Below are 27261 nucleotides of genomic sequence, written 5' to 3'. Positions count from 1 at the left end.
TATAAAAAAATAATAATAATAACACATTTATAATATTCCTGACTTCTTAATTATTTCCTCTCATTTTTTTTTCTTTTTTAGCAAGGTAGGTAGGTACTGCAAATAGATAAAGTCAGAGTTGAATAATTGTTAGGAATCAGGTTGTGGTCACACCGGGCTTCTGTCTCACCACAAAGTCAAATAGATAGTTAGCTGATAAAATAAAATAAAAAATAAAAATTGGTTGGTGTTATTAGGATAGATGGGACCCATTGTGTCTTTTGTCAACTTTAAATATTTTAAGTGCTTCTCTGTAAGGTATTGAATTGACACTTGATGATCTCATGTTCATTCAGTAACAGCAAAGCTCTTGAGCGTAGAAAATGGTGCATGTCCCAAGAGTTAAACTGGGTAATCAAGGCTTAGAGGTAAGCCTCCTTGATCATAACATTCCATCAACTGAAGAGATTGGTGGGGTGTTCGATGTTTCATTATTAACTAGCTAGTTTTATGCTTGAAGCAGTTCATCATCTGAAGCTGTTGTTGTTCATAGTGGACAACTTCAGTTAAGCTTCATCAACCATATGTTTAGTTCCATCCATTATCATCAAAGCTATTTGTTTTTTGCTTCTTGTAGCCAATCTCTGCAGCTGACCACTTCTGTTGAAGGAAGGGTCTCTGTATTCGTTATAATCAACTCTATTAACTTTGCATTAAAAAAATATGATTCTGATCATGTTCATGGTCATAGATATAATTTTTGAATTAACCATAATTTTTCTTCCGGAAAGCTTCAAAAAAACTGGGGTGAAATTAACCATAATTTTTCTTCTAGAATCACCCGTTCTCTTTCCAAAATTTTGAATCATTTACACTTTTATTTAAAGTTTCTTTATAACTTATCTCCAAATTTAAAGTTTCTTTATTACTTACCCTTAGCAGTGAAAGTGGGCTGCGTTGGACCGAGCTTTGTCCCGAAAAGTCCAAACTTATGTCAAAAAATTTCAATTTGGCCTAGCCCAGTTTTCTGACACACTTTTCCATCATGTGTAACAACACTTTCCTCCCCAGTTTCTCCTCAATGATCCCCAAGGAATTTTCAATTTTGTGGGTTCTCTTACCCTCCATACAGTGTATGCTGATACTTGCATAATAAATAGTTTTTACTATTACAATTTGAGTGTTGTCTTTAAGCAGCAGATATTGTTTATGTTAAATGGGTAGCCCTAGCTATAAGGTGGGATTTTGGATTATTTTACATTCAGAGAGGAATGAGAAGCCATAGTGACAGAACCAAGAGGGAGTGAATTGGTTCTTTGAGTTCAATGAGAGGAAAAGTGTTAAGGCAGCACATATCCATATTATGACTGTTGGAAGTTGATTCTTCTCACTTTATGACTAAATCATAATCATAAATAGATAGGAAAACTAAATCCTAATCACTTATCTTTGAGGCAATCAACTTAATAGCATAGATACAATCAATCCATATACTAAGGCAACATACTTAAATTGCAAATTCATCATCAAAACATAAAACCCAACACCTTGTGTTATTGGTTGATCACAAATCTCTATCCGGCTACATCTGAATAATTGATGTCATCAATTAGATTTGTCACACGCTGTTATTTCTGTTTTCATGATTATTGAAATATCTGAGGTTTTTCTAAAGTTTTGTGTTTTGCATGTTGCATTGAAGCTATAATGGGGTAAGAGAAGAGATTAGTTGATATACTGTGCATATATAAATAAAAGCTACATACATTTCTGCTCTTCTTTTCCACCTTTTTTCTAAGGTTTCATGTATATATATCCTTTTGTGGAATGTAGGTTTCTAGATTGGGCTTTGGATGTGGAGGTTTATCTGGATATTATAATGCTCCACTCTCGCATGAAGCTGGATGTTCGATTATTAAGGAAGCATTCAATAAGGGTATTACATTTTTTGATACATCAGATTTTTATGGACGTAATCATGATAATGAGTTCATGGTTGGTAAGGTATCATATTATCCAACTACTTAATCTTTTTTTAATTTTTATTCTAGATGATGAAACTTCATTATAATTTGAATAAATTGCAGATATAGTTTCATTAGTTTGGTTGTTAATAAGTTAACAAGTGACTCAAAGAAAGACCACTGTGCTTCATATATTAAAAAACTTTATATTTCATGTACTTATTATATCTTGGCTTCTGTCATCAGGCTTTAAAAGAACTTCCTCGTGAAAAAGTTCAGTTGGCTACAAAATTTGGTATTTTTAAATCTGAGGAAACACCTTTTGGGGTCAAAGGTACCCCTGAATATGTGAGGGAGTGCTGTGAAGCTAGTCTTAAGCGGCTAGATGTGAGTTATATTGATTTGTATTATCAACATCGAGTTGACACCACAGTGCCAATTGAAGACACTGTAAGCTTTGAATGGTTTTCTCAACTTGACAGTTAAGCATTCTTTTGCACCTCTTTGTAAACTAATGATGGTTATGTTGTTTAAAATTGACCTCAATAATGAAGGTGGGGGAACTCAAAAAGCTGGTAGAAGAGGGAAAGATTAAATATATTGGATTGTCAGAGGCTAATGCTGACACTATAAAGAGAGCACATGCTGTTCATCCTATTACTGCTTTGCAAATGGAGTATTCTTTATGGACCCGTGAGATAGAAGAGGAGATAATTCCTCTATGCAGGTTTTTAAATGGAATAACTTTCTCTTCTGTTTATACTGTCAATTGTTAACAATTATACTTGAGTTTCATCTTGTTGAAGTAGGGTAAGGAGAGGAGCCCACGTTAGAGGAGAAATACCAAAACCTTAAAGTATTAGATTTATAAGTCCTCCCACTTATATGGATTTTACTTAGCCAATTATCAAACCATGTGAGACTCTATTATACTTGAATATCCCAACAATCTCCCTTTCAAATGTGAAACTCCACATTAATATGCTCCCCAGCAGCCCCGCCTCAAGCTAAACATAGATTTATGGGTCCTTTCATTTATATGGTCTTCACTTAGTCTATTTTTAATCAATATAAAACTTCACTACTCACACTTGAATTCCCAACCGTTGATTGATATGTAAGTTAGTCTCTTAGATATGCTTTTAAGTTAGATTATTTGCAAAATTTAAAACTTTAAACCACTCCCTGTTAAACCCGACTAGCAAGTGTGGGGCGGAGGTAATCTTGTACGCAACCTTACCCTTGCATAATTGCATAGAGACTGTTTCCTAGATTCGAACCTATGACCTTTCAGCCATGAAAGAACACCTTTATCACTGTTCTGGTTCGCCCCCTTTTAGATTATTTTCAAAATATGTGAAAGAAATTGTTAATTGTGTAACTAAGATGAATTTGTACTTACAGAGAACTTGGGATTGGAATAGTAGCATACAGCCCTCTTGGTCGTGGCTTTTTTGCAGGGAAGGCAGTGGCAGAAACTCTGCCTAGTGAGAGTTTTTTGGTATGCAGCTAGTGACAAGTTATACAGTTTCAAATTTTGATGAATCTGTAGGATCATACCACTGCCTGTGGGAACTCATTATCATTGTTTTAATTCTACTCCTACAGTTAGAAATTTTATGTTTATGTACCAGGCTCAGTTTCCCAGGTTCAGTGGAGAAAATTTGGAAAGAAACAAGATTTTTTATAAACGACTTGATGTCTTGGCTTCTAACCATGCATGCATTCCTGCTCAATTAGCCTTAGCATGGCTTCTCCATCAGGGAAATGACATAATCCCTATCCCAGGTAATGTCTTTGTTACACTCAGAAGACTGTGTTCAACATATGTGATGAGTTATTTCCTATCTGCTGCTTCTTTTAATTCTTGAGTTTTCCTCATCACATCCTGAACAAAATTCTGCCAATTTATTCATCTTTTTGGGATGGAAAAAGCATGATACTAAAGCCCTTTTCACTATAAATTTTTTGTTTTTTCATGAATCCATCCATCTCTTCACGGCAATAATGTCCATTTGTTTATTGATTGAACCTAACATCTTGTCCATGACATAAGTCAATACTTTAAACATGAGAATGGATCAATCCTAATGACTGAGTACTTTACCTTATATTTCTTTGATACTATAGGGACTACTAAGGTTAGGAACCTTGAAAACAATATTGGCTCTCTCGCTGTCGAGCTTACAGATGAGGAGTTGAAGGAAATTTCTGATGCAGTTCCTGTTAATGAAGTTGCGGGGACAAGAGAAACTGGTATTGCTTCCAAATACTCTTGGAAGTTTGCAACTACCCCATCAAAGTAATTTTCTGTGTTTTGTTGACAATTGGTGAAATAAAGAATTTGTATAATGAAGAATTAGAGAATTTGTATTGGGAAGAATCATGTAAGTCTGTTATTAAATTAGTATTGTGTTTGTATTGAAACATATGCTTTCCTCAACAAAATAGCCTCTGGAATTCGATCCAGGATAATGCATGTAAAGTGAAAAGAATACTTTTTCCAAATGAAATTTTCTTTGCTGATGTGATTTTTTGCATGCTTATGTCTTGAGATTTTGGAGCAGCGGTGATGTTGATTCTTGTGACCAAAAGGTTACGGATTCGAGTTAGAAAAACAGCTTCTTTATAAAAAATGCAAGAGTAATGCTCTGTACAATCTACAATCGCCCCTACCCTTGTAAATTTTGGAGTCTTATATATCGTGATTTGCACTTTTCATGTCTAAGATGTAGATGCAATTGGATTTGCGAAAGCATTTAGACCGTTGCGATTTGGGATGCAACAGATCATCATCATTTTAATTTACCTCTTGATGAGCAAATCTAGGTAGAACCACCTACTTGAAAAGGGTTATCAGATATTATTAAATTGTAAATATTCTGTACACAAGGTTATCTATTTAAAGAGATTACATGACCTAATGGGCTAAGCCCAATACAACAAACAAATAAATAAATATTAATATTTACAACACTCCCCCTCAAGCTGAGGAATAGATATTTATCATTTCCAGCTTGCTAGTAAGTTCTTGAAATCTATCTGAAGGAAGTCTCTTTGTCAAAACATCAGCTAATTGATGCCTAGTGAGAATGTAGGGTGTGGTAATCAGCTCGCTATCAAGTTTCTCTTTGATGAAATGACAGTCGACCTCAATATGTTTAGTCTGATCATGTTGAACCGAATTATAAGCTATACAAATAGCTGACTTATTATCACATAGCAGCTTCATAGGTCCCTCACATTTTATTTTGAGATCATCAAGTACAATTTCCAGCCACAGTAACTCACAAAAGCCTTGAGCCATAGCTCGAAATTTAGCCTCTGCACTTGATCTGCCAACCACACCTTGTTTCTTACTTCTCCACGTCACCATGTTACCACAAAGAAACATACAATAACCAATGGTAGAACGACGATCAGTCACAGATCCAGCATAATCAGCATCAGTGTAGACTTCTAAAGAGAGATCTCCATCACGCCGGAATAACAGTCCTTTACCTGGAGTAGCTTTAAGATACTGAAGAATTCTCTCCACTGCCTGCATGTGTTTCTCCTTTGGATCATGCATAAACTGACTGACAACACTAACAACATAAGCTAGGTCTGGTCTAGTATGAGCCAGATATATCAATTTCCCAACTAGCCGTTGATATTGTACTTTATCAACTGGAGGACTCTCCTCTTCATAGCCTATCTTGTGATTCTGCTCAATAGGAGTATTAGAGGGTTTACACCCAAGCTTTCCTACTTCTTTGAGAAGATCAAGAACATATTTCCTCTAGCTGATAAAAATTTCTTTGTTTGAATGAGCTACCTCTATCCCTAGGAAATATCTCAGTTTTCCAAGGTCTTTGACTTCAAAATTAGAGGTTAGCTGTGTTTGCAGAATATGTCTCTCCACAAAATCATCACTTGTGATAATAATATCATCAACATATACAAGAAGCATAGTAAGCTTCCCATTTTGGGAGTGCTTGAAGAAAAGAGTGTGATCTCCTTGACTCTGTTTGTATCCTAAGGTCATCATAACCTTAGTAAAACCTTCCAAACCAGGCACGAGGTGAATGCTTCAATCCATACAAGGCCTTTTTTAATCTACAAACTTTATTTTCTCCATTCATAGAATCAAAACCAGGCGGGATTTCCATGTAGACTTCTTCTTCTAACTCACCATTGAGGAATGCATTCTTCATATCAAATTGATTTATATCCCAATTGTAATGGGCAGCAAGGGATAACAAGACTCTCACCATATTCATCTTTGCAACTGGAGCAAAGGTTTCTTCATAATCAATGCCATAGGTCTGAGTGTAACCTTTGGCGACTAATCGAGCCTTATATCTCTCAAGAGTGCCATCAGAATTATACTTCAGGGCATAAAACCATCTGCATCCTACTGCTTTCTTTCCGTTGGATCTATCATTAACCTCTCATTTTTATTTTTCTCCAACACATTCATCTCTTCTTGCATGGCTTGAGCCTAATTCTCATCTTTCAATGCTTCATGTACTGATTTTGGGATTGAAATAGAATCTAGTGCTGAAACAAAGCTTTTGTGCTGCACAGAAAGATTAGTAGAAGAAACAAAATGGGAGATAGGGTATTGAGTACAAGAGGGACATGAGGAACAAGATTTCTTGGAACAAGATCTTTTTCCTTTTCTTAAGGCAATGGGTAAATCATCAGAATCAGTAATAATGGGTAAGTCATCAGAAGTATTAATATCATGATCAGAAATATAAGATTCAGGACTTATGTAATACCCCATATTTTTATAATAAAATAATAATAATAATAATAATAATAATATAATAATAATAATAATAAACTATAAATTAGTAGTAATAATATATATGTATATGTATATATATATATTTTATGGTGATAGATAACAAACTATAATATTAATTTTATCTTTAATAAAATTATTTTGTGCGATATAAGTGCTATTGAAAAATAATTTTGATACTTTGTAATACCCTAGATTATTTATAATAAAATAATATTAATATGTGTGTGTATATATATATAAGATGATAAATTATGATTAATTGATTGATTGATGATTTATGCATTAATGTTTGATTGGTAATGTTTGATTGGATTAGGATGAGTCAACAAACATAAATTGTTTAGATATGATGAGTTAACAAACATAAATTGTTTAGATATGATGAGTCAGCATTGAGTCAGTAATGTGTAAGCCCTAAACTTCAACTATAAATAGAGGTCTAGCCTAACCAAACCAATTCATTCTTCAACATTTCTCCTCTACTATTCTCTCTTTTTAGTTCAAAAACTTAGTTTAATTTATTTTATATTCTTCTGATTATCAACCGGTTCTCTGACCCAAATTACTCTTTTCTTCTAGAAGTTAGCGAAAACGGAAACCAGGTAATCCTAATCTCTAGGTGGTTGTAGATTTGTTGTGTATGAAATTTTATTGGGTGTATCCTAATCTTTAGGTAGTTATATGTTTGGTATATGTAATCCTATTCGTAGGTTATTTCTTTTATATAAAACTTGGATGTAATCCTAATCCCTAGGTGTTTAGGTTATCTCTATTTTTTTGGATATTACATGGAATCGAACAGCAAACCTAACACCCTCTAAACACACCCAACACCACTAGGCTATCCCTAGTGGTGCTTTAGGTTATCTCTATTATATGAAATTTGGGCATAATCCTTATATGTAATCCGTAGATGTTCTTAATAGTTTGGTATGAACATTTCTATATATATAAGTATTTGTTTTTTTTTTTAATTTAAATTACTACATATGATAATTAGAATATTTTTGGAAAATTTTATTATTTTAGAAATCATGATTATGTGCAATATATGATATAAACTTTTATTATTTTAGAAATTATGATTATGATTATGTGCAATATATAATATAAAATGTTATTATTTTAGAAATTATAATTATGTGCAATGTATGGTATAAGATTTAATTCATGTGCAATATATGGATCTTATTGAATAATTATGAAAATTATGGAATTATACTACTCTTTAAGAAAAACTTTCCAAATATGTGTTTTAATTATTGAATTTAAATATTTATATTATTAATAACTATGATAATTGATGTGATGGGATTATTTGAATGATGATGATTGGATTTGGATTTTTCTATGATGAATGTTGAAGATTTGAATTATTATATCCTTGAATAAATTGGAAAGTTATAATGAGGATTGGATTTGGATTTTACTGTGATGAATGTTGAAGATTTGAATTATCATATCCTTGAATAAATTGGAAAGTTATGATGATGATCGGATTTGAATTTTACTGTGATGACTGTTGAAGATTTGAATTATCATATCCTTGAATAAATTGGAAAGTTATTATGATGATCGGATTTGGATTTTACTATGATTGATGTTGAAGATTTGAATTGTTATATAAATTCGAGAATTTATGATAATAGTTGTTTGAATTATGATACTTTGGAAAATTATAATGCCCTTGAGTAACTCATTTAGAGATGATAATACTTAAAGAATAAATAATTATGATTGAATCTTTCCTGATTGTGTGTGTTTGTAATAAATTAATGGTGGGAGGATAGCTTTGGGATGGTACCTCCCAAGGTGATGAACACAACTTTTGGGCTTTATGCCTCCGATGTGAAACTGATGTGAAAAAGATTATATCCATTCTTTCCAAAGTGGTGTCTGGCAGGGTTTCCCGGGATACTAGTAGCAACTTTGGGAAGAGGTGTGCACACTAGGAAGATGTGAATTGATTATGGCCAATGTGATTTGTTTGTGACTGGCAGGGTTTCCCGGGTCACAGGGTAGACTGGCAGGGGTTCCCGGGTCTACCATGGTTCTCTTCCCACTAAGTACAATGAACTTAAACATGATTAATAATGAAATGTTATTTGATTTGATTATGATGAATGCCATTGAGTTGTGAATATTACCATTTATGTAATATTATGATTAATGTTGTGCTGAATATGTTAGTTGATAAATTACCCTTACTAAATACACTGAATGGACTAAATAAAGATTAATATAATTAATAACGAGTTGATACTTGATTTGAATTTTTGAGTTATATTACTTGATTGAGTTCTATTTATTTATTTATTTATTTATTTTTGTATTTTGATTGGGATTACCAGCTTTGCTGACTTTTGTGTTTATTGACTGCAATGATCTTGCGGCTGTGGGGGAGCAGATTTTCAGTGAAGCATGTTGCAAAGGATGGGGCTAGCTGTGGACAGTGAGGATCACGACTCGGATATTTCTAGCTAGTTTCTAAGTTTAGAAATTTATGAGATTTAAATAAATGCATAAGATATATTTCCTTTATTTAAACTTTAGTCTTTGGTTTTATTTTAATGTAATAAATTTAGCCTTGCACCTGTCCATTGTACAGGTGCGGCGGTAACATTCCCCAAATTAGATTTAGATTAGCTTCCGCAATATTTCTATTATTATAATTGTAAAAAAAAAATGAATTTGACAATTTATTTATTATAAGATTGTTTTATAAATTGTTAGAAATTTGGGGTGTTACAACTTACCAGTGGTTCAGACGATTGAGGTTGCTAGTGAGGCAATGCGGGTTGTTTCCTTCTCTGATATACCAACTCAGGTGTCACAATCTTTCGTATCTCTAGTGTACTTGATGGATCAGTCATAGGAGGATCAGACATAGGAGGATCAGACTCAGAAGGAACAAAAACAAGAGGAGGAGGTGAAGGAGTAGATACTGAAGATTCAAACTCAAAGAAAGAAGGTGATAAGTTTTCTGGTGAATTATTCTCCCCCTGAAGATGAGGATCTTTGAAAAAAGACTCAGATTCCTGAAACGTAACATCCATAGAAACAAAAAATTTCCGACTGCTAGGGTGATAGCACTTGTAGCCCTTCTTATCAAGAGCATAACCAAGGAAAACACATTTAAGAGCCCTAGGATCTAACTTACTGCGATGCTGTTTATGAACATGAACAAAGACAACACACTCAAACACTCGAGGAGGAAGACTTTACAAAGTTAGAACATAAGGGAAAAAAGAAGTTATTGAGTGAATAGGACTTACATTATCAAGAACCCGAGTGGGTAGACGGTTGATCAAGAATGCTACAGTAAGAATGGCATCTCCCCAATAGCATTTGGGTACATATGTTTGAAACAATAAGGCACGAGAAACTTCAAGAAAGTGACGATTCTTTCTTTCAGCAACCCCATTTTGTTGAGGGGTGTCTACATAAGTAAGTTCATGAATCATACCTTGACTTCATATAAATTGGGGAAAACAGTGATTAACATATTCAGTACCATTATATGTCCTTAGTCTCTTGATTTTTTTTACCAAATTGGGTCTCAACCATTTTATAAAATTGAAAGAACAGTTGTGGTACCTCATACTTTTCACGCATTAAGTAAACCCAAGTTACACGAGTGCAATCATCAATAAAAGAAACAAATCATTTATTACCAGAAGAATGAAGGACCCCAAACATCAGAATGAATAAGATCAAAAGGTTCAACACTTTTAGTAATACTAGAAGGAAAAGATACACGATGATGCTTAGCAAACTCACAAACATCACAATGAAAAGACTCAACAGACTTAGACAAAAACAATGACGGAAATAAACATTTGAGTAAACTAAATGGAGGATGTCACAAGCGCTTATAATGAAGCCAAATCAGAGAATCAGCAGTTGATTGGCCATAAGACAGCAAGATGTGATCCTTAACATTAGTTGCAGGAGATTATGACACCAGATAGTACAGCCCACCTTGCTCTTTAGCACCCCCAATCGTCTTCCCCGTGGCGAGATCCTGAAAAACACAATGAGTAGGGAAGAAGTTTACAGTGCAATTCAAGTCTTTTGTAATTTTATGAATAGAAAGAAGATTAGTGGAGAGTTTAGGAACATGAAGAGCATCTTTGAGATGTAAGGAAGGCTGTAATTTTATGTTACCAGAACCCGCAACTGATGTAAGTGAGCCATCAGCTACGGCTATTGTATGAGTGCCAATGGTGGGGTTATAAGAAATAAAGGAGTTAGCACAACAAGCCATATGATCAGTAACACCATAATCAACAACCCAAGAATGTTTAAAATCAATACATGAAGTAAGGAAAGAATAAGTATTGGAGCTCATACCAGTCATAGCCAAATCACTAGTACCAGATGGCTTACTCAGAGAATCAAGTATGGTTCGGAGTCATTCCAACTCATCTTGACGAAATGCAGGTTGGGTCTCATTAGGTGCAGAAGCTATATCAGAGGAAGTAAAATGCGCTTGACCACGCATCCTTGCCTTCTTTTCTAGGACTTTTTGCTTTCCATGGAGGCGAAAGCATAGATCCTTGATATGACCGGTTCTTCTACAGTAAGAACACCAGCAATCATTTTTCTTGGGTCTAGAAGATGCACCATCAGAAAATTTTGTAAAAGAACTCTCTTGAGAAGATCCATCCTTTTTTGTGGAAATCATAGCATACCCATCAATGGGTTTAGAAGCAGCACCATCATATGATGACAGCATGACAGATTTATCAGAGTTCATAATAACTCCCTGACGAGTCTCCTCCCCCCGAACAATATTGAAAACAGCATAAAAAGATGGAAAAGTCTATTTGCCAAGTATCTGAACCCGAATAGGATCATACTCGGAATTCAAACCAGCAAGAAAATCAAAAATATGCTCATTTTCCAAGCAGTAGCATCTGCAGTACATTGCATCTTCAAACTCTGAAATTGATCAAGTTCAGTCCACAACTCCTTCAAAGTACCATAGTAAGCAGTCACTGATGAGGAGTCTTGTTTAGCAGTGAATATTTTATTGTGCAATTCATAGCGCGCAGCCATATCCTGTTTCAAGGAATAAGTTGAGCGGACAGTTTCCCAAATCTCCTTATCAAAAGACAGAAACATACAGTGAAGACCCACTTCAGGAGTCATCGAATTCCACAACCAAGTCATGATAAGAGAATCCTCATTATCCCAGACAGCAAAACTAGGATCAGTGGCAGCAGGAGCAGGGCCATCAAGATGAGCAATCTTATTGCGACTCTTGATGGTAGTACGAATAAGTTGAGACCACGACAAATAATTTGACCCATCAAGTCGATAACTCTGATGTAGACTTGGAAGATCATTGTGACCAAGAGGGGTCACCATAGATTGTGCAGAAGAATTTCCAGATGGGTTTATAATAGTCGAATCAGTGTCGGACGCCATACTGCAAAAAATACAAGAAAAAAAATAGCACCAAGAAGCCAAACAACACACAAAGTATACCTAAACGTTGTCGGATCAGAAGGAAAAACACAGATCCAGGTAGAGGAAGGAGAGACGAGCAAAGCGTTTTCGGTTGAAGCTGGAAACTCGCCGCCACGCGCTACCACGCGCCGGTGGAGTTGTCGGCGCGTGGGCTTCACGCGCAGAGAGAGGGATGGCGCGTGAGAGCGAGTGAACCGTCGGTCGGAGCTGGGCTTCTCACCGTGAGGTCGTCCGGAGGTTGCGGTCCCGTCTATGGCTGATCGGAGTCCAAACGGTCACCGAAAAATACTGTTCCAGTGATGAACAGTTGCGGGTTTGGATTGTTTTGGGAAGATCCGGTCGTCAATCGACTGTAACACGTCCGCAAACTGATAGATCAGAGAAAAAGGATTTAAAAACAGGTCCTCTCAGTCCAAAAGGTCCCCGAAAAATTTTTCGGTGGCAGCTAATGGCAGCGAGAGGCGAAAAAAAAAGGTTTTTTATTCTAACGATGGTAACTGCGGAAGCAGAGCCCTCAGATCGAGAGCTCTGATACCAACTTAAAAAAGGGTTATCAGATATTATTAAATTGTAAATATTCTGTACACAGGGTTCTCTATTTAAAGAGATTACATGACCTAATGGGCTAAGCCCAATACAACAAATAAATAAATAAATAATAATATTTACAACACACCTCATATATGATTCCCCTTCACGAACCGATCTCCTCTACATCACGGCACGAACTGATCTTCTCTGTGTTACAGCACGATCAGACCTCACGTGTTTCTAGTAAATCTTCCACATTATCCTCAAGGGGGGAGGGGAAGTGTGTGGGAACATTTTCATATCTGAGCTTACCTCTTCTGTTCAATGATCTAGAGGTTGGTGACTTAAGTGGTAGTATTTATATGGATACCAAGAAACTCTAGCCCTAAGCTTTTTTGAGCTTTAGGCTTCTTGGGTTCTTCCCATACTCTTAGCCCAATTGGGTTTCAGTAAAAGCACAAACCCAACAATCTCTCACTTGCTCTTTTGGGTACAAATTTGAGTCTAAAACCCAAAACCATGTAACCAACAAGCCATCATGAACTGAAAATCACACCATCCCTTGTCTCAAGCTAACCTGGGGATCTACCATCTGTTATTAATCAAGGCTCTTGATAATCAACGAATGATTATCTAATTCGGTGTTACTCCACTAAAAGCCCAAACTTGAATTCCACGATTAATAACACATTTATAACATGAATATGCATCGTTCTTTGTAGAATGTCAATAATTGATTGATGAGTTTTTTGTTATTCAATCATTTATAAAGTAATTGTCTTTGTTTAGTTGACATGGTGAAATGAAGAATTTGTATAAAGAAGAATTGGAGAATTTGTATACACATGTAAGTCTGATATTGAATTAGTATTGTGTTTGTATTGGACCAATATGCGTATCTCAACAAAATAGCCTCTGGAATTCGCTCCAGGATAATGCATATAAAGTGAAAAGAAAACTTTTTCCAAATGAACTTTTCTTCTGAAATGATTTTATATCTGCTCATGTCTGAGATCTATTCCCCCTACAAACATTTCACAGTTACAAATTTCCCTTCAGAACTATCTTCTAGGACTAGGAGTTGCCATGTGTTAGCAAATAGTAAAGCTGTTGAAGACTATACTCCATCTTACCAGCAATTTGGGCAAAAGTAATTTAGATTACCATTGTACTCATGAGCCGTAAAGGCTTCACTTTGCATCAAAACAGTGATTGGTATAAAAATAGAAGAGAAGTGCTGAGGGGGGAAATAATTCAATCCGAAACCAGTAGATAAAGATGAATAGTGAAAAATGTTTATACTATACTTTTTCATAAATTATTGGATCAAATGTTTTGAATTCTAACTTAGTTAACATATTAACATAAGTAATGTAATTAATACAATTAATTCATAAACCCACTTTCCTTCAAAGGTATTCATTCCTGTAGTTGATTTTTACACAGGATCTATAAACATGTGGGTCTATTCTGCAGGAAAATATGCTAATTTTTGTACAAGAAATAAAATTATTGATTACAAACCAGTAAAAACTATGGTATGAGATGGACGTTAGCATCATCGTTTATTGATTACACAGATATCTCAACACATTTTTCATATTCGAGAATAAAAAATTTATGAACAGAAAAGAATGTGAACATCACATCTTTGCAACCGTTTCATATGTACAAATATTCACCAACACAACCTGAGTCCGTGGTAGGCACGTTCTGTATTCACCCGGCTATGGGTCAGGTCAAGCTGATTACTCAGGCCTGTCAAAGTCACCATTTTGGAGTGTATTTCCCACCACCCCATTTTCAAGTCTCTGCAACACCGTAAATTTTGTCATTGAAGTCAATGATCAAAGTAATGTGTCACATCTAATGCAAAAGAAACTAAAAGAACATTACATCATACACAACATTGATCCCGACCTAACACTAAACCAAGTAAAGCTACAAGTTGGGACCTGGGAACCAAATCTTAATCCTTTAATTACTTGTTTCTATTTATGTCAAAGAGAATGCCTGGTGCAATTTAGCTAAACTTACAAGTAAGACTTAAGTTTCTTAGGAATTAAAAGATCAATATGCCTTTGATTATGCATTACACAAATGAAACAGAACTCCAATTGACATATAAGTTATATGCACGTAAAGCCCCAGATGTATACTTTCTCTGTGTCAAAGAAAATTTTTGGAAACTGTTAAGTCCGATTTTATATTATTTCTACAAGTCAGGTAGGTCTGGGAAAACTGCACTAAATTAACGAGTACCTTGCGAGTTTGGTTTCGGGAGCTACCGGACTCCGAATGGGCTATAATTTATATGTACATAAAGCCCCCCATGTCTAGTTTCTGATTATATAAACTTTATGTCAAAATTCTGAAAGCTCGATTTTATGTGATTTTTGCAAGACAGACAGGTTTTTCTGGAAAACTACTATTTCAGCAAACAGTGTATTTTATAAAGTTTCACACTATTTTCATGCACAACCAGATTTCGTTATAAGATTTTATTTCATGACTTAAAAATGCAGTTTCAGTATTTAATTCAATTTCGTTACGACTCTAATCTGCTTAGCAGACATCTCCCTTGGATGCATACAGGGGAGGGTGTCACACTAAATGAATCTGCTTGCATCACTTAAATATAGAGCAGACAATCCCTGTTTAAGAAAACAAGGTAAAAATCAGAAAAGAGAAGAAAATTAGATCTATTATTTTTTCCCTTTGGTTAGAGAAAATTCGATTTTATGAGGCAACTGCAGTTCAATTTCCTTTCAAACTTCAAAGGAAAGGGATAATGCTGCTCAAAAAGAATTCCAAAAGCCACTTAGGTAGAAGGTCATAGCTTGAAGTTGTGATAACAACTGCTTGATGTAGCAAGAAAAGACTTCCAAAACGATGCTGACTTGCAAGATAATAAATGAATAATCATGAACAGTTGACCTTTCAATTAATGTCGGAGTGATAGTTCTTTTATTTAAAAAAAATCATACTGGAGTGGTCATTTATCCATCATAGAAACAGTAATATAAGCAACAACAACAATCAAGCCTTATCAGTTATCACACTAGGTAGGGTCAGCTAAGCAACAAAAGTACAAGGATAAAAAATAAATAAAATAAAGAATGTACCAAAAATAAAATAAAATAAAGAATAAAGAAACAATGAAGTTGTGCTATTTGGTTACAAGTAATATGTGGAATATAAATTTATAATAGGGATTCAGATACATACTTCTGCAGGTAAATCAGCTCGAAACAAATTTATAGCTTCTGCTTTGAATTTGAATCCACTGAATATGACGGAATTTTTCGTATCAGTGATATGCACAAAACGAGAAAACCATATGTCAAATGGAATTAACAAAAACTTGCAATCAGTATTAAGATAGATAACGGAATTAATTAATCACGTTGAGAGTATCTCAACCACTCATAATGATTATCCAAGGCTGGTTCCTTAGTAAACATCCCGTTCAGTTTAAAGTGGAAAGCACATGCATTAGGACCAACAAATTTCAAACTACAAGAGTAAACCAGTTAAAATTAGCCACGAGGTACGTGGATATGAATCTCTAGGAACCATACCATCTGGATAGTACTAGCTGCCAGACATACGGGATAAAAAACTCCTCAGGGTGACTCTCTTGTTCATATGTGAAGCGCAGTTGAGTAAACATCTGCCAAACAAGATACCGTCTCATAAAAGCAAGGCAAGTTATCCTCCTAATGTTATTCCCTATTGGAAGTAAACCGTGAATCACACAAGTTATTTCCATTTTACCTTCATCCCCTCAACACGCCAAGATCGACAGTTGACAATAATCACTTGGAGCACTTCATCAACTGACCAGTCACCATCTATTCTTTGGGCATCCATGCGACTATTAAAAAAATCTAACACCTGCAAATATCAAATAGAACACATTATTTATGTGCTTTTGAAACATGATGTATTATACAAAGACAAGGTTCACAAATATAACTAAAGAAGCCATGAAATTTGCTCCTTTATAGTTGCAAAATTTTAAAGGCAAGTGTATGTTGTAATGTGATTTAAATGAAATACATGAAACATACAGTATAAATATTTTCAACCAGCTCATTGAAGCGTGGATGATTCTTGAAAGGCTGAAAGACTTCCTGCTTGTGCATTATTGCATACACTACCTGTCCCAGTCACAAAGAGCAATACATTAGATGTACAAGGTCACAATGTGACTAGTGCATTTGATTACTGGGAACTAGATAAAAATAGATGTGAATGAGATAAATCTGCAATCAATCAAGTAGAACTACAAATTATACCTCAGGATTTCGAGGCAATGCATAAGTCAGGATAGCATTTATAATTTCTAGTACAAGCCTCAAGAAGTCAGTATAAATGTGCAACTCTGCTGACTGCATCAAAAGATTATATCTTTAGCAAAAGTAATAGTAAAAAGTTTGTAATCAATACAATCACAAAAGCACAAAAACCATATCACATACCACATCTTCTCTGAGGCTACTTCCTTCAATTGAGTTGCCTTTTGCAATATCGAGCTTATTATCTCTGAGATCTGCTAATTTGTTATACCTAATGAGAACCAAACAACTATACAATCAAATCTTTATACCCAATATTAGTTACTCAAGATAAAAATTTGAAATGAAAATAGTTTATTATGAAAACCCAAAAAGAGCAGTGACATACTTCCGTGATAACATGTAAAAGAGGCTAACTAGTCTCTGAGCTGCATATGCACTCAAACGGTGAACATGAGGTGCCATGTTTGCCAAAGTTGCCAGACATGTTGTATGAAGATAAACATCCTGTCATAATTCAACACAATATCCTATTTTAGCACACCATCTAAACATATCAATAGACTAAGTAAAGGAATGCAAATTTAAAGCTTACAAACATGAGTGGAAATTATGCTATCAAGGTCAAGACTCAAGAATCCTTAATATTTAAAATTTATTGAAATTAATTATACACATGTGCTTAGAAATATATCAATCCATAACATTCTGAAATATAGTTACGACCTATATTAGGAAGTAGCTGGCGCATTAATTAGTGGCCCTTGTTAGTTGTAATTGTTGTATTGGTAGTTAAACTTGTTAGTTAGGTAGTTAGATGGTTATTGGCTTTCGACAGCTTAGATACTGTATATAAGGGAGTTGGCTGAGAGTGCTCAGTTGAAGAGGAATGTCCCTTGCCAAGAGAAGTGTCTCTTGTGTGTTAATTTTATTTTCTTGTCAATAAACAGATTTTCCCTTCCATTTCCTTTCTTTTCTTTCATTCTTCCTTTCTATAATATCAGTTCCAATCTCTAAAAAACCCAGAGCCATAACAAGTGGTCCGATCTGCCAAATCTTGGAGGAGGTTGCCACATATGCAAGCGTTGGAGCTATGGAGAGTTCAACAAAGATATTGAAGAGACAGACCAGCGAAGATGAGTGGGATTCTAAAATTGAAGAGATTAAGGATATGTTGTTGATATCAAAGTTATCAAATGCGGAGCGGCCAACCCCAAAAAACGCTATAGCGCTATAGCGGGTTGCGGTTGCGGAAATAGCGAAATAGATATATGACAGAAATAATGACAAAAAGAAACATTTTTTAAAGGCAGAGATAGCAGAAGTGACAGAGAGAGACACAGATAGACTAAAAAACCCTTAAAAATTTTCTGTTACACATTTAAATTTGGACAAAATTGACATTTTGCCTTATGACTGCAATATGACCGCGATTTGGACGCAAATGCGATCGCAATGACCGCTATTGCATTTCGGTGCGGCGCAGAGCGGTTTCTTGCGGCGAGGCACCGCAACGCCCATACGGCGCGGCTCACAGCGTTATTGCGGCGCAATTAACTACTATGGTTGATATTGCTAAAGATCCCAAAAAGTGAGTGGGAGAACCAAAAAAGGAAGAAGCTATCCTCTGAAATCAAGAAGAAGCAACCTTGGAAAGAGGAGGAAGCTTTGCCATCCATGGGTGTCTATGCGTCAATACTCGAGTGTTGCACCGATGAAGAAGAAATAAAAACATCGCATAAGTTGGTAAAGGTGCAAGAAGTTGTTGCTGAAGACGAGAAGCCAAACCCTTGAAATCAAGAAGACACAATTTTGGGCAGAGGTTTTTTCTGTCATGCGTTGGTGGTGAACAAACAGAGCATGGCACCAAGGAAAAAGAAGTAACAAAAATATTGGAGAAGGCACAAGAGGAGGTGGATTCAAAACCAACACACAGTATGAAGGAAATTGAAATAGAAGATGAAGATGCAAAAATGGGTCACGTATTTCCGAATTTAGTGTTCAACGAGAAGTCGGATGAAAAACAGAAATGAGAATCTCCACCAAAGCTAGTGAATATAGACTCGTCGATGGAGGTGGATGGGATATCAATGGCATAGGGGAATTGGTATCCGAACCAGCAAACCCAGCCTCCATTGCTATTCTTGGGTGGGTGTGCTAATAACATGATGGTGGAGCAAAGGAAGAAGAAGTCAGCAAGTGCAGCTATGGGGCTACAAGTTTTACACAGTCTACCACTAAACCCACAACCATTGGAGCCGTCGGAGTCCATCCTGGATGCGGAGGACTATGGGTTAGTCTCGACTGAGCGACCTTGTGTATGTAGTATGTACAGAAAGCAGCGGACAACAAGGTTCACATAAAAGGGAAAAACGGAAGGGAAGAATTGGAATTATGCCAGGTAGGTCTAATTTTTTACTTAATCGTCCAAGCCCAAACTCCTCGTAGCATTGAGGAAAAAAAATATCAAACAAAAAATTTAGTGCATCTAGCAATACATCAATAGGAAATTGTTGTTATTGGGGACACATGCGTTCAACTCAACAATAAAGGAGTGTAGTGGTGTCCAACAGATTCAAAGCCAAGCTCCATCAGTTAACAAAAGTCTTCCAAGAACCATGAGCAGTGCATTGCGACATCGTCCCGACGAAAGAATGCTTCAGGCCTAGGGAGGAAGAAAGGCGTTTCCACGATTTCATCAAGCACTCATTGGTAATCATCGCAAGGTCTCGTGGGATAAACCTCGTTCAGGTCGACCCAAAACAATCACTAGCGGATCAGAGTTCGTTTGCTTGTGTTACCCACAATCTCTATGGTGACAAGTGGATAATTAAATAAGTTGTCAGTGAAGAACCTGAATGCCGCATGCTGGACTCGCTAGAAACAATCGAAAGGCTCCACAATTGGAACGACATGGGACAATGGGTGTCGGAATGGAAAATCAACTATTGGAGCAAGATTCCAAAGCTGGTTGTTGAATACGACAAGGAGAATCTATACCATTGCAGGAACTGGGAGATGCTGAAGTTGCCAAAGATTGTGAAGCTTTAGGTGACTGACAACAGTGCCAAGTCACACCAAATAGCATTTGTTTCAAACTATGAAAGTTTGAAAGATATTAAGTCGCTAATTTTGCCGCAATATTCCATATATCACGACGACATGATCTTGGAGGGGTATCAGGTTGAAAAGCACAAGTAGGGAGGAGTTTCCAAAAACTTAGTCATTTTGGCAGGTTTTGAATTTGGTCGTCCATGAGAGGATTAATGATGGGTGCTATAAGATGAGGCATTTGGAGTATGCAGAGTTGTTTTTTCTAAGCTGCACTACCCACATAACTCAGGATACAAAATGGGCCACAATTTTGGCAGAAAAATTGTTTAGTGTTTGTAGTGATACTAAAGGGGACATCATAGTCTCACGTGATTTCAATATTACTAGAGAGGAACATAAGAAGGACAGGTCTGCAGCAAAGAGAGCAGGTAACTCAGTTCCTAACCTGGCAACATCAACTGGAAGAGGGCCCGTGAGGATATCACTAATGATGCATAACCATGCAAGGCCAGTTTTCCAGATTCCAACCTTGAGGACAAGGTTGTTTTCAAGGGGTTGTATTGTTACAAACTATATTAGGAAGTAGTTGGGGCGTTAATTAGTGGCCCCTGTTAGTTGTAATTGTTGTATTGGCAGTTAAACTTGTTAGTTAGGTAGTTCGATGGTTATTTTCTTTTGACAACTAAGATATTGTATATAAGGGAGTCGGCTCTCCTTTAGTGGGAGCTTTTGGACAAATATTGTGTTAGGCTAAGAGTACTCAGTTGAAGGGGAATGCCCCTTGGCAAGAGAAGTGTCTTTTGTGTGTTCATTTCATTTTCTTGTCAATAAACAGATTTGCCCTTCCATTTCCTTTCTTTTCTTTCATTCTTCCTTTCCATAATATCAGTTCCAATCTCTAAACAACCCAGAGCCGTAACAAATATACATTAAATTTTCAAGGCAGGCACATTTTTTCATAGGGTCAGGGTAAGGACAAAGGTAACCATGTTTTGTGCAGTTTAGGATAAGAAGACAGAAGCCAATCCAATTTTGGGCTTTTTGAGTTAAACTAGTATGGGACAAAATATTTCGCATAATTTTTTTAAAAAAAAAACCATCACTGTGCACAGCATCAATCAATTTATATATTCCACTAATACACTCATAAGATCAGTCAACACATCTCTCATAATGGTCATCTGGACTAGCCAATGTGCTATCAATGTGAAACTTAAATAATCAGTAAGCAGAATATGGCAGCTTAAATACACGGGACAATAAAATCAGGAGTAAACACCCTTTTTGGTCCCTGACAATATCTACGAAATCCTTTTTAGTCCCTGGCAATAAAAAAGGACCAAATTGGTCCCTAAAAGTATGAAAAAAGGGCCACATTAGTCCTTATGTCAACTCCTCCGTCACTAACGTGGCCCTTTTTGCATACTGTTAGGGACCAATTTGGTCCTTTTTTATTGCCAGGGACTAAAAAGGATTTCGTAGATATTACCAGGGACCAAAAAGGGTGTTTACTCTAAAATCAGTAGTCCAACTTGCGTTAAGATTCTTACCCGTAGTTTTGACAAATTATACTGTACAGTTCTGATAAGAATGATGATCACGAGGGAACCAAGAGAAGCCTGATGGAGGAGACGCTCTTTGTACCATGGAACAGCTGGCAATATCTGTCCATACATACACTAAATTAGCATTTAGCACAACCATTACAGTTTTAGTAGGACTTTGTCAAACGCCAACAGACAAGTCTTACCAGCTTATGAATGCTTGCATTGAAAGTAGAATCTTGACTAAGTATGAGAAGTATAATCAGCAACATGTAAATTTGATTAGCTGTCTTCCTTTGAGCATCATATAATGTTTCTAGAATGGGCATTAACTGTTATTTCACAAGATAAACAAGGATCAGAATAAGACTCAATCCTCAGTTGCTGTAGATGCACCAAGAAGACCCATATGCTTAAGACGTAAGAATGACTCGAGCAATTTTCAAAACAGGCAGTACATATATCATATGACAGTCAAGGAATCCCCTGAAAATTATTCTTTTGACTTCAAAATATGTACATATATAATAAATTAATTCATTCCTACTTTTTCCATAGGAGAAAATTTAAGTTTGCTTCTTCATACCAATGTATCCAGATCAGTTCGCACCAAAACATACTCCAGAAAGGTGGAATTCCCTTGCAACAATGAGTAAAGCAGTAGGACAGTGGTCTCATCAGCTAAGCAGCTGGAGAGGTTAAAAAAGTTGAAACATTTAAAACACTAAAGTATAAATCCAATATAATGAATTATACACACACACAACACTCTTGTTATAAAATAATAATAATAATAAAATTAGGATACTACATGCATACACAACTTTGTATGCATAAAAAAGTCCTGCGTGGAAAGAAGTCCCTTGATCTACAGGCAGCGGGAAGAGAGAGAGACAGAGGAAGGACCGAAGGACACTTATCAAATGGGTGAAAACAAAAGTATAAGAAACAAGTACTCTGTCATCATAAGACTTGCCTACAACTGATACATGTTCTGATCATCTAACTTTTGAGAAACAGCGGTTACCATCTTATCATGATAACATGCAACAAAACATGTGAATTCCATTTTGAATAGTATAATTATAACCAATTGGAAGCATGTTACGGATCTAGTAAGTTAATTGTCAAACACACATACAGGAAGTCGGATACTCACGTGGCAAGCGTATCAAACAACGAAGCAAAAGGCAACTTTATATGTCGATCACTGTGTGCATTACCCTCTAAATCTACACGATCCACTGCATTTAAAGCATTGATAAAAAATTGCTAACTTTCCAATCAACAAAACGAATACATAGAGATATAAAAGATATATTACATTCAGAATCATTTGCATGCTCTAAGGCCTTGCAGTAAGGGTTGTCAGAAAAATACGTGTTCTCTTTGAGTAAAGAATCTGAAGATGCAGATTTGTGATTCTCAATGGCAGAGTAGCCCTCACTCACAACACATTTATGATAATGAATGAGAACAAGAAGCACATGAAGACTGCTATCTGCTATAGGACTCCTTGATCCCTCGCTGCTTGAACTGGTCAAATAGCTGAATGGCAATAAAACAATATTTGCTGAAAGGAAAGAAGGAAATGCCAAAAGAAGTATCTATCAGTAAATCTCCAACTTTGAAAGGAGAATATCTGGGAAATAAGATAATTATCATGTATTTTATAACTCAAAATATATTTGACCTCAAAATTTCCATAAATACAAAAGTATATCCAGTAACCATACCAGCTGCAGAACCAACTCTCTTTAGCACACTATGCTGACTTCTGTCATGAAATGAGGAATATGATGCACTATTAAATGGAACACCAGGAAGGGTAATGTAATTCAGCAGCAGTTTGAATACAACTGAACTAACCAGAGAGCCATCCTACAAGAAATAACAGTACACTAACTTCAAATTTGCTAGCTGCAGATCCAGAGCAACTAAATAACCAAAGTTTGATGTTGAAATTTCAACTTCTAACCTGAGCCATCGCTGCATCAAGAAATGGGTTCACATCATTTGGTCCAGGAGACGGTTCGCAAAGAAGCTGAGTTGACATTGCAATAATCATAAAATTAAGCAGCTCCAGATGTAGGAAATATGTGCTGGGTCTATAATAAAAATAAATATATTATCAGGAAGAAAAAAAAAGTTCGCAGTTTCACACAATAACTCAACAAGTAATCAACTTGTTATCCATGATATACCTCACATCTACAGATGCTATAAAGTTAAGCACATTCCGCATAACAAGATTTTCAATGGTCTGATCTGCATTAGAATAAAAGGAAAATCTGAATAATGCTGAAACTAAAACATAAAAACCAAAAAATAAAATAAAATTGAAAGGAAAGAGTGAAAATTTCTTAATGAAACTCATTAAGAACTAAAAATGTTCCAAATTGAATAGATATATTTTAAAAAATAATCAAAAAAAAAAAAAAAACTATGCATATTACATCAAACACAAGGAAAAATTTTTTGCATCTAAAGTAACATTTCTTAAGTTGGAAGGTGTCAAAATTCAGATCCAGCCATTAGATCAAACCAAGGCCGCAAATCATATACACAACTTGGTTCAAAGAAGTTTTATATTCATATCTTAATATGATAAAATTTGATAACTAGAAGAGGTAGTTCCATGGCCAGATATCTGAAATTTTACCAACTTCCCATAAAACCAGAAAACATAAAAATAAAGGATAAAGGAGCATCCTAATGTAACGGGCAAAGATGACGGATATTCTAAACTCTAAAGCTGCAACAAGTGTTATACTACGTACCTCCCAAAATATCCATCGGTATCGATTCATTATCATGGAGAGACAAGTACAACTCGATATCATCACCTTGAGCACTTTCAATCAAGTGTTTTAGGAATACCGAAGTGATGTGAACTGCATTAACAGCCTTTTCATAAACCAAGGGCTGCACACCACAAGTAGACATGGACTCTTGCAAGTAGCATGCTAGATGGAACAAAATCTTGGCAAGATGCCTTGTTTTACAGTTGTTTTTTGCTGCAATAATAAGATTTTGACATAAGAAACAAATTAAGCCTCCTTAACCCCATAATTAGCATAGAACCTATGAATTCAAGGCTTTCATGCTATCATGTACCAAAAATAAGAAGAGAAAACTGAGTAATTACTTCAGAGGCAAAACTTAGAACACACTTACTTACCAGAAATAGAATTCAAATCACTAATTCATTAAAAGCCCAAATTTTTTAGAGAAAATTAACATCATTTGAACATAGAGAAAACTATACTCCAAATAAATAAATTTCATGCAACAATGTTATTAGCCACGAATCGAGCAAACATAGTTCCTCACTGAAGCTTCCTCTTAAACAAAACAAAACTATGATCAGAGAAAGCAACAAAAACAAGAGTATGACTAACCTAAAAGCTCGCAAGCTTCATGAACACGATGAGAGGGCCATTCAACATTGAAAGGAAGCTCAAGAAGCTTCTGCCAGAACTCAGAAGAGAGGGGGAAGGACTCGCCGCCGACGAAGCTTCCGACGAGATACTCCGCCGTGACCGGCGAGAAATCGTGCGGCGTTGACGGCGACGAACCCATTTTGGGAAAACGAAACGGGATTTGAACTTCTGAATCAAAAAACGGTTTTTGTCGCTACTTGTGGCGGGTTCAAAGTAACAGCATTGTGCTGAATCAGAGAGAGAGAGAGAGACGAAAAGGGTTTGATCCAAAGATGAAAACGGAGATGGGTTTTGAAAATCTGGGGAAACAGAAATACAACAGCCAAAACAACAAATTGAAGAAGCAATAGCTTCCGAATGAAGTTTTTGTTTTCCACAAAAATGAGTTGAGGACAAGTTTGTTGAATAATGCTTGAAAAGTTAGAGTAAGATTTTCAAATATTTACCTTATTCAATTATAGACAAATATTGTAAGGGAAATGATATATTTACTACTAAAAAAGTTTATCATCTTTACAACTAACATAATCACCGTTGATTTTCGTTAATCTAACGGTTATCATTTATTGGAAATTATTAGATCGCATTTATTAATTAATTATTATTCTCAAAAAATGATAACCGCTAGATTGACGGAAATCAACGGTGATTAGATTGGTTGTAAATGTGGTAAACTTTTTTGGTGAAAGGATATACTTATTACCAAAAAAGTTTACCACATTTTCAACCAACCTAATCATCGTTGATTTCCGTTAATCTAACGGTTATCATTTATTGGAAATTATTAGATCGCATTTATTAATTAATTATTATTCCCAATAAATGATAACCGTTAGATTGACGGAAATCAACGATGATTAGATTGGTTGTAAATGTGGTAAACTTTTTTGGTGGTAAGTATATCCTCTCCCATATTTTAATATATGTATAAAATTAAGAAAATTTCGTATTACATATAATTAAGTGTTATTTTATAAGGGGAAGGTTATACTTACTATTTTTTTTATTACTACTTCTTACTACCAAATCTTAACCGTTGATTTCTGTCAATCTAACGGTTATAATTTATTGGAAATTAATAATTAATTAATAAGTGAGATCCAATAAATTATAGCCGTTAGATTGACGGAAATCTACGGTTAAGATTTGGTAGTAAGAAGTAGTAAGAAAAAATAGGTAGTAAGTATAATTTTTTCCATTTTATAAATGGGTTAGGTGTTTGTCATCTTGTTTATAAAAAAAAAAGTGTTTGTCATCTTAAACCATACAACCTTGTGTCATTTTTAATAAAATTACGTTATTTTAGTATATTTTTTATATTTTTTATATTATTTTTATAAAATTAGAAGAAGAAAAAATAGAGAAGAGAGAATACAAAAACAAAACAAAACAAGGTAGTTTCTTTAAAAATAACATAAAATTATATCCTTTAAAATGATAAATAATTTCCCTTTATAAATATTATAAGCATATATATAATTTTTTATCATGAGTTTGACTTCTTAAAAGAATACGATAAGGTAATTTAATTTATAAGATTAAAAAATAATATTTTTGAGATAGAGTATTGCCTACCATTTTTCATGTTTACTCTCCATATTCATTTCCAAAAGTGTTAGATCATAATCTCAAGAAGAAGAAAAATGATGAAAATTAATTAAATTTTGATTTAACGGTATTGAAGATGAATATGTAGTATAGGCATAGAAAACTAGATATAATATTTTATCTCATATTTTATTATATAATTATTTATTCATAACTTAAAATATTAAAAAAATACATATAGAAAAGTAAATATGACAATATTTTCTTTCTATTTGAATCAAGATAATATTTTTGAAAAAAATTAAATAATAATTTAAACACAGATTAAAATTTTAAAAATATTTATATATTGCACAAGTTACTAAATAAGTTTTTAATAAATGAAGTTCATTTTAGGTGGTGTGGTGGGAACTAGGGGTGTTAACGGGCCGGGCCGAGCCGAGCCTAGCTTTGATCTTAAAAGGCTAAATTTGTGTTTAAATGTATCAGCCTGACCAAGCATATTACCTGTTATAAATATAATTATCGGTCTGTGACCTGACTTATTTACAAAAAATAAAAGTCTGGTTTAGCCTGTTTAAAAAAAAATAAGACAATAAAAATTTATCCAAACAGAATATACAATCA

General features: G+C 35.0%; 2 protein-coding genes across 5 annotated transcripts; one reads left to right on the top strand and one right to left on the bottom strand.

The window, feature by feature from the left end:
* The first annotated feature begins 275 nt into the window (after positions 1 to 275).
* On the top strand, positions 276 to 4467 carry LOC133284130 (perakine reductase-like). Of its 2 annotated transcripts, none has more exons than XM_061481119.1 (7): positions 276 to 407; positions 1813 to 1983; positions 2190 to 2393; positions 2498 to 2670; positions 3348 to 3411; positions 3584 to 3731; positions 4074 to 4467. In XM_061481119.1, the coding sequence occupies exons 1-7, from the start codon at positions 363 to 365 to the stop codon at positions 4247 to 4249; spliced, it is 981 nt and encodes a 326-aa protein (XP_061337103.1). In that variant the 5' UTR covers positions 276 to 362; the 3' UTR covers positions 4250 to 4467. The 2 variants fall into 2 exon arrangements, with proteins under 2 accessions (XP_061337103.1, XP_061337102.1); XM_061481118.1 differs by having other exon boundaries at positions 3348 to 3444; positions 3578 to 3731.
* A 9823-nt stretch (positions 4468 to 14290) lies between these two features.
* On the bottom strand, positions 14291 to 25395 carry LOC133284132 (uncharacterized). 3 transcript variants are annotated; one of them, XM_061481120.1, is made up of 18 exons: positions 25045 to 25395; positions 24424 to 24660; positions 23848 to 23911; positions 23622 to 23751; positions 23380 to 23524; positions 22968 to 23216; positions 22803 to 22887; positions 22230 to 22332; positions 21850 to 21975; positions 21650 to 21763; positions 17434 to 17552; positions 17229 to 17316; positions 17046 to 17138; positions 16818 to 16907; positions 16522 to 16641; positions 16326 to 16417; positions 15973 to 16030; positions 14291 to 14555 (listed from the first exon to the last, which is right to left on the bottom strand). In XM_061481120.1, exons 1-18 carry the CDS (start codon positions 25223 to 25225, stop codon positions 14493 to 14495), a joined length of 2157 nt encoding a protein of 718 aa, XP_061337104.1. In that variant the 5' UTR covers positions 25226 to 25395; the 3' UTR covers positions 14291 to 14492. The 3 variants fall into 3 exon arrangements, with proteins under 3 accessions (XP_061337104.1, XP_061337105.1, XP_061337106.1); XM_061481121.1 differs by having other exon boundaries at positions 16836 to 16907; XM_061481122.1 differs by lacking the exon at positions 25045 to 25395 and having other exon boundaries at positions 23848 to 23906; positions 24424 to 24478.
* Positions 25396 to 27261: the final 1866 nt, after the last annotated feature.

The sequence above is a fragment of the Gastrolobium bilobum genome, unplaced genomic scaffold (genome assembly GCF_033153095.1).
Source record: "Gastrolobium bilobum isolate Gb01-03AN ecotype WA unplaced genomic scaffold, APGP_CSIRO_Gbil_v1 utg46859, whole genome shotgun sequence".
Lineage (NCBI taxonomy): Eukaryota > Viridiplantae > Streptophyta > Magnoliopsida > Fabales > Fabaceae > Gastrolobium > Gastrolobium bilobum.
This window is presented reverse-complemented; position numbering and strand designations above follow the sequence as displayed.

Coding starts and splice junctions, on each gene's coding strand:
- LOC133284130 (XM_061481118.1), top strand. CDS start 363: ATGGTGCATGTCCCAAGAGTTAAACTGGGTAATCAAGGCTTAGAG. Junction 2,394..2,497: donor CAGTGCCAATTGAAGACACT/GTAAGCTTTGAA, acceptor TCAATAATGAAG/GTGGGGGAACTCAAAAAGCT. Junction 2,671..3,347: donor GAGATAATTCCTCTATGCAG/GTTTTTAAATGG, acceptor TTGTACTTACAG/AGAACTTGGGATTGGAATAG.
- LOC133284132 (XM_061481120.1), bottom strand. CDS start 25,225: ATGGGTTCGTCGCCGTCAACGCCGCACGATTTCTCGCCGGTCACGGCG. Junction 23,217..23,379: donor GAGAGTTGGTTCTGCAGCTG/GTATGGTTACTG, acceptor CTTTCCTTTCAG/CAAATATTGTTTTATTGCCA. Junction 22,333..22,802: donor TTGTTTGATACGCTTGCCAC/GTGAGTATCCGA, acceptor TAACCTCTCCAG/CTGCTTAGCTGATGAGACCA.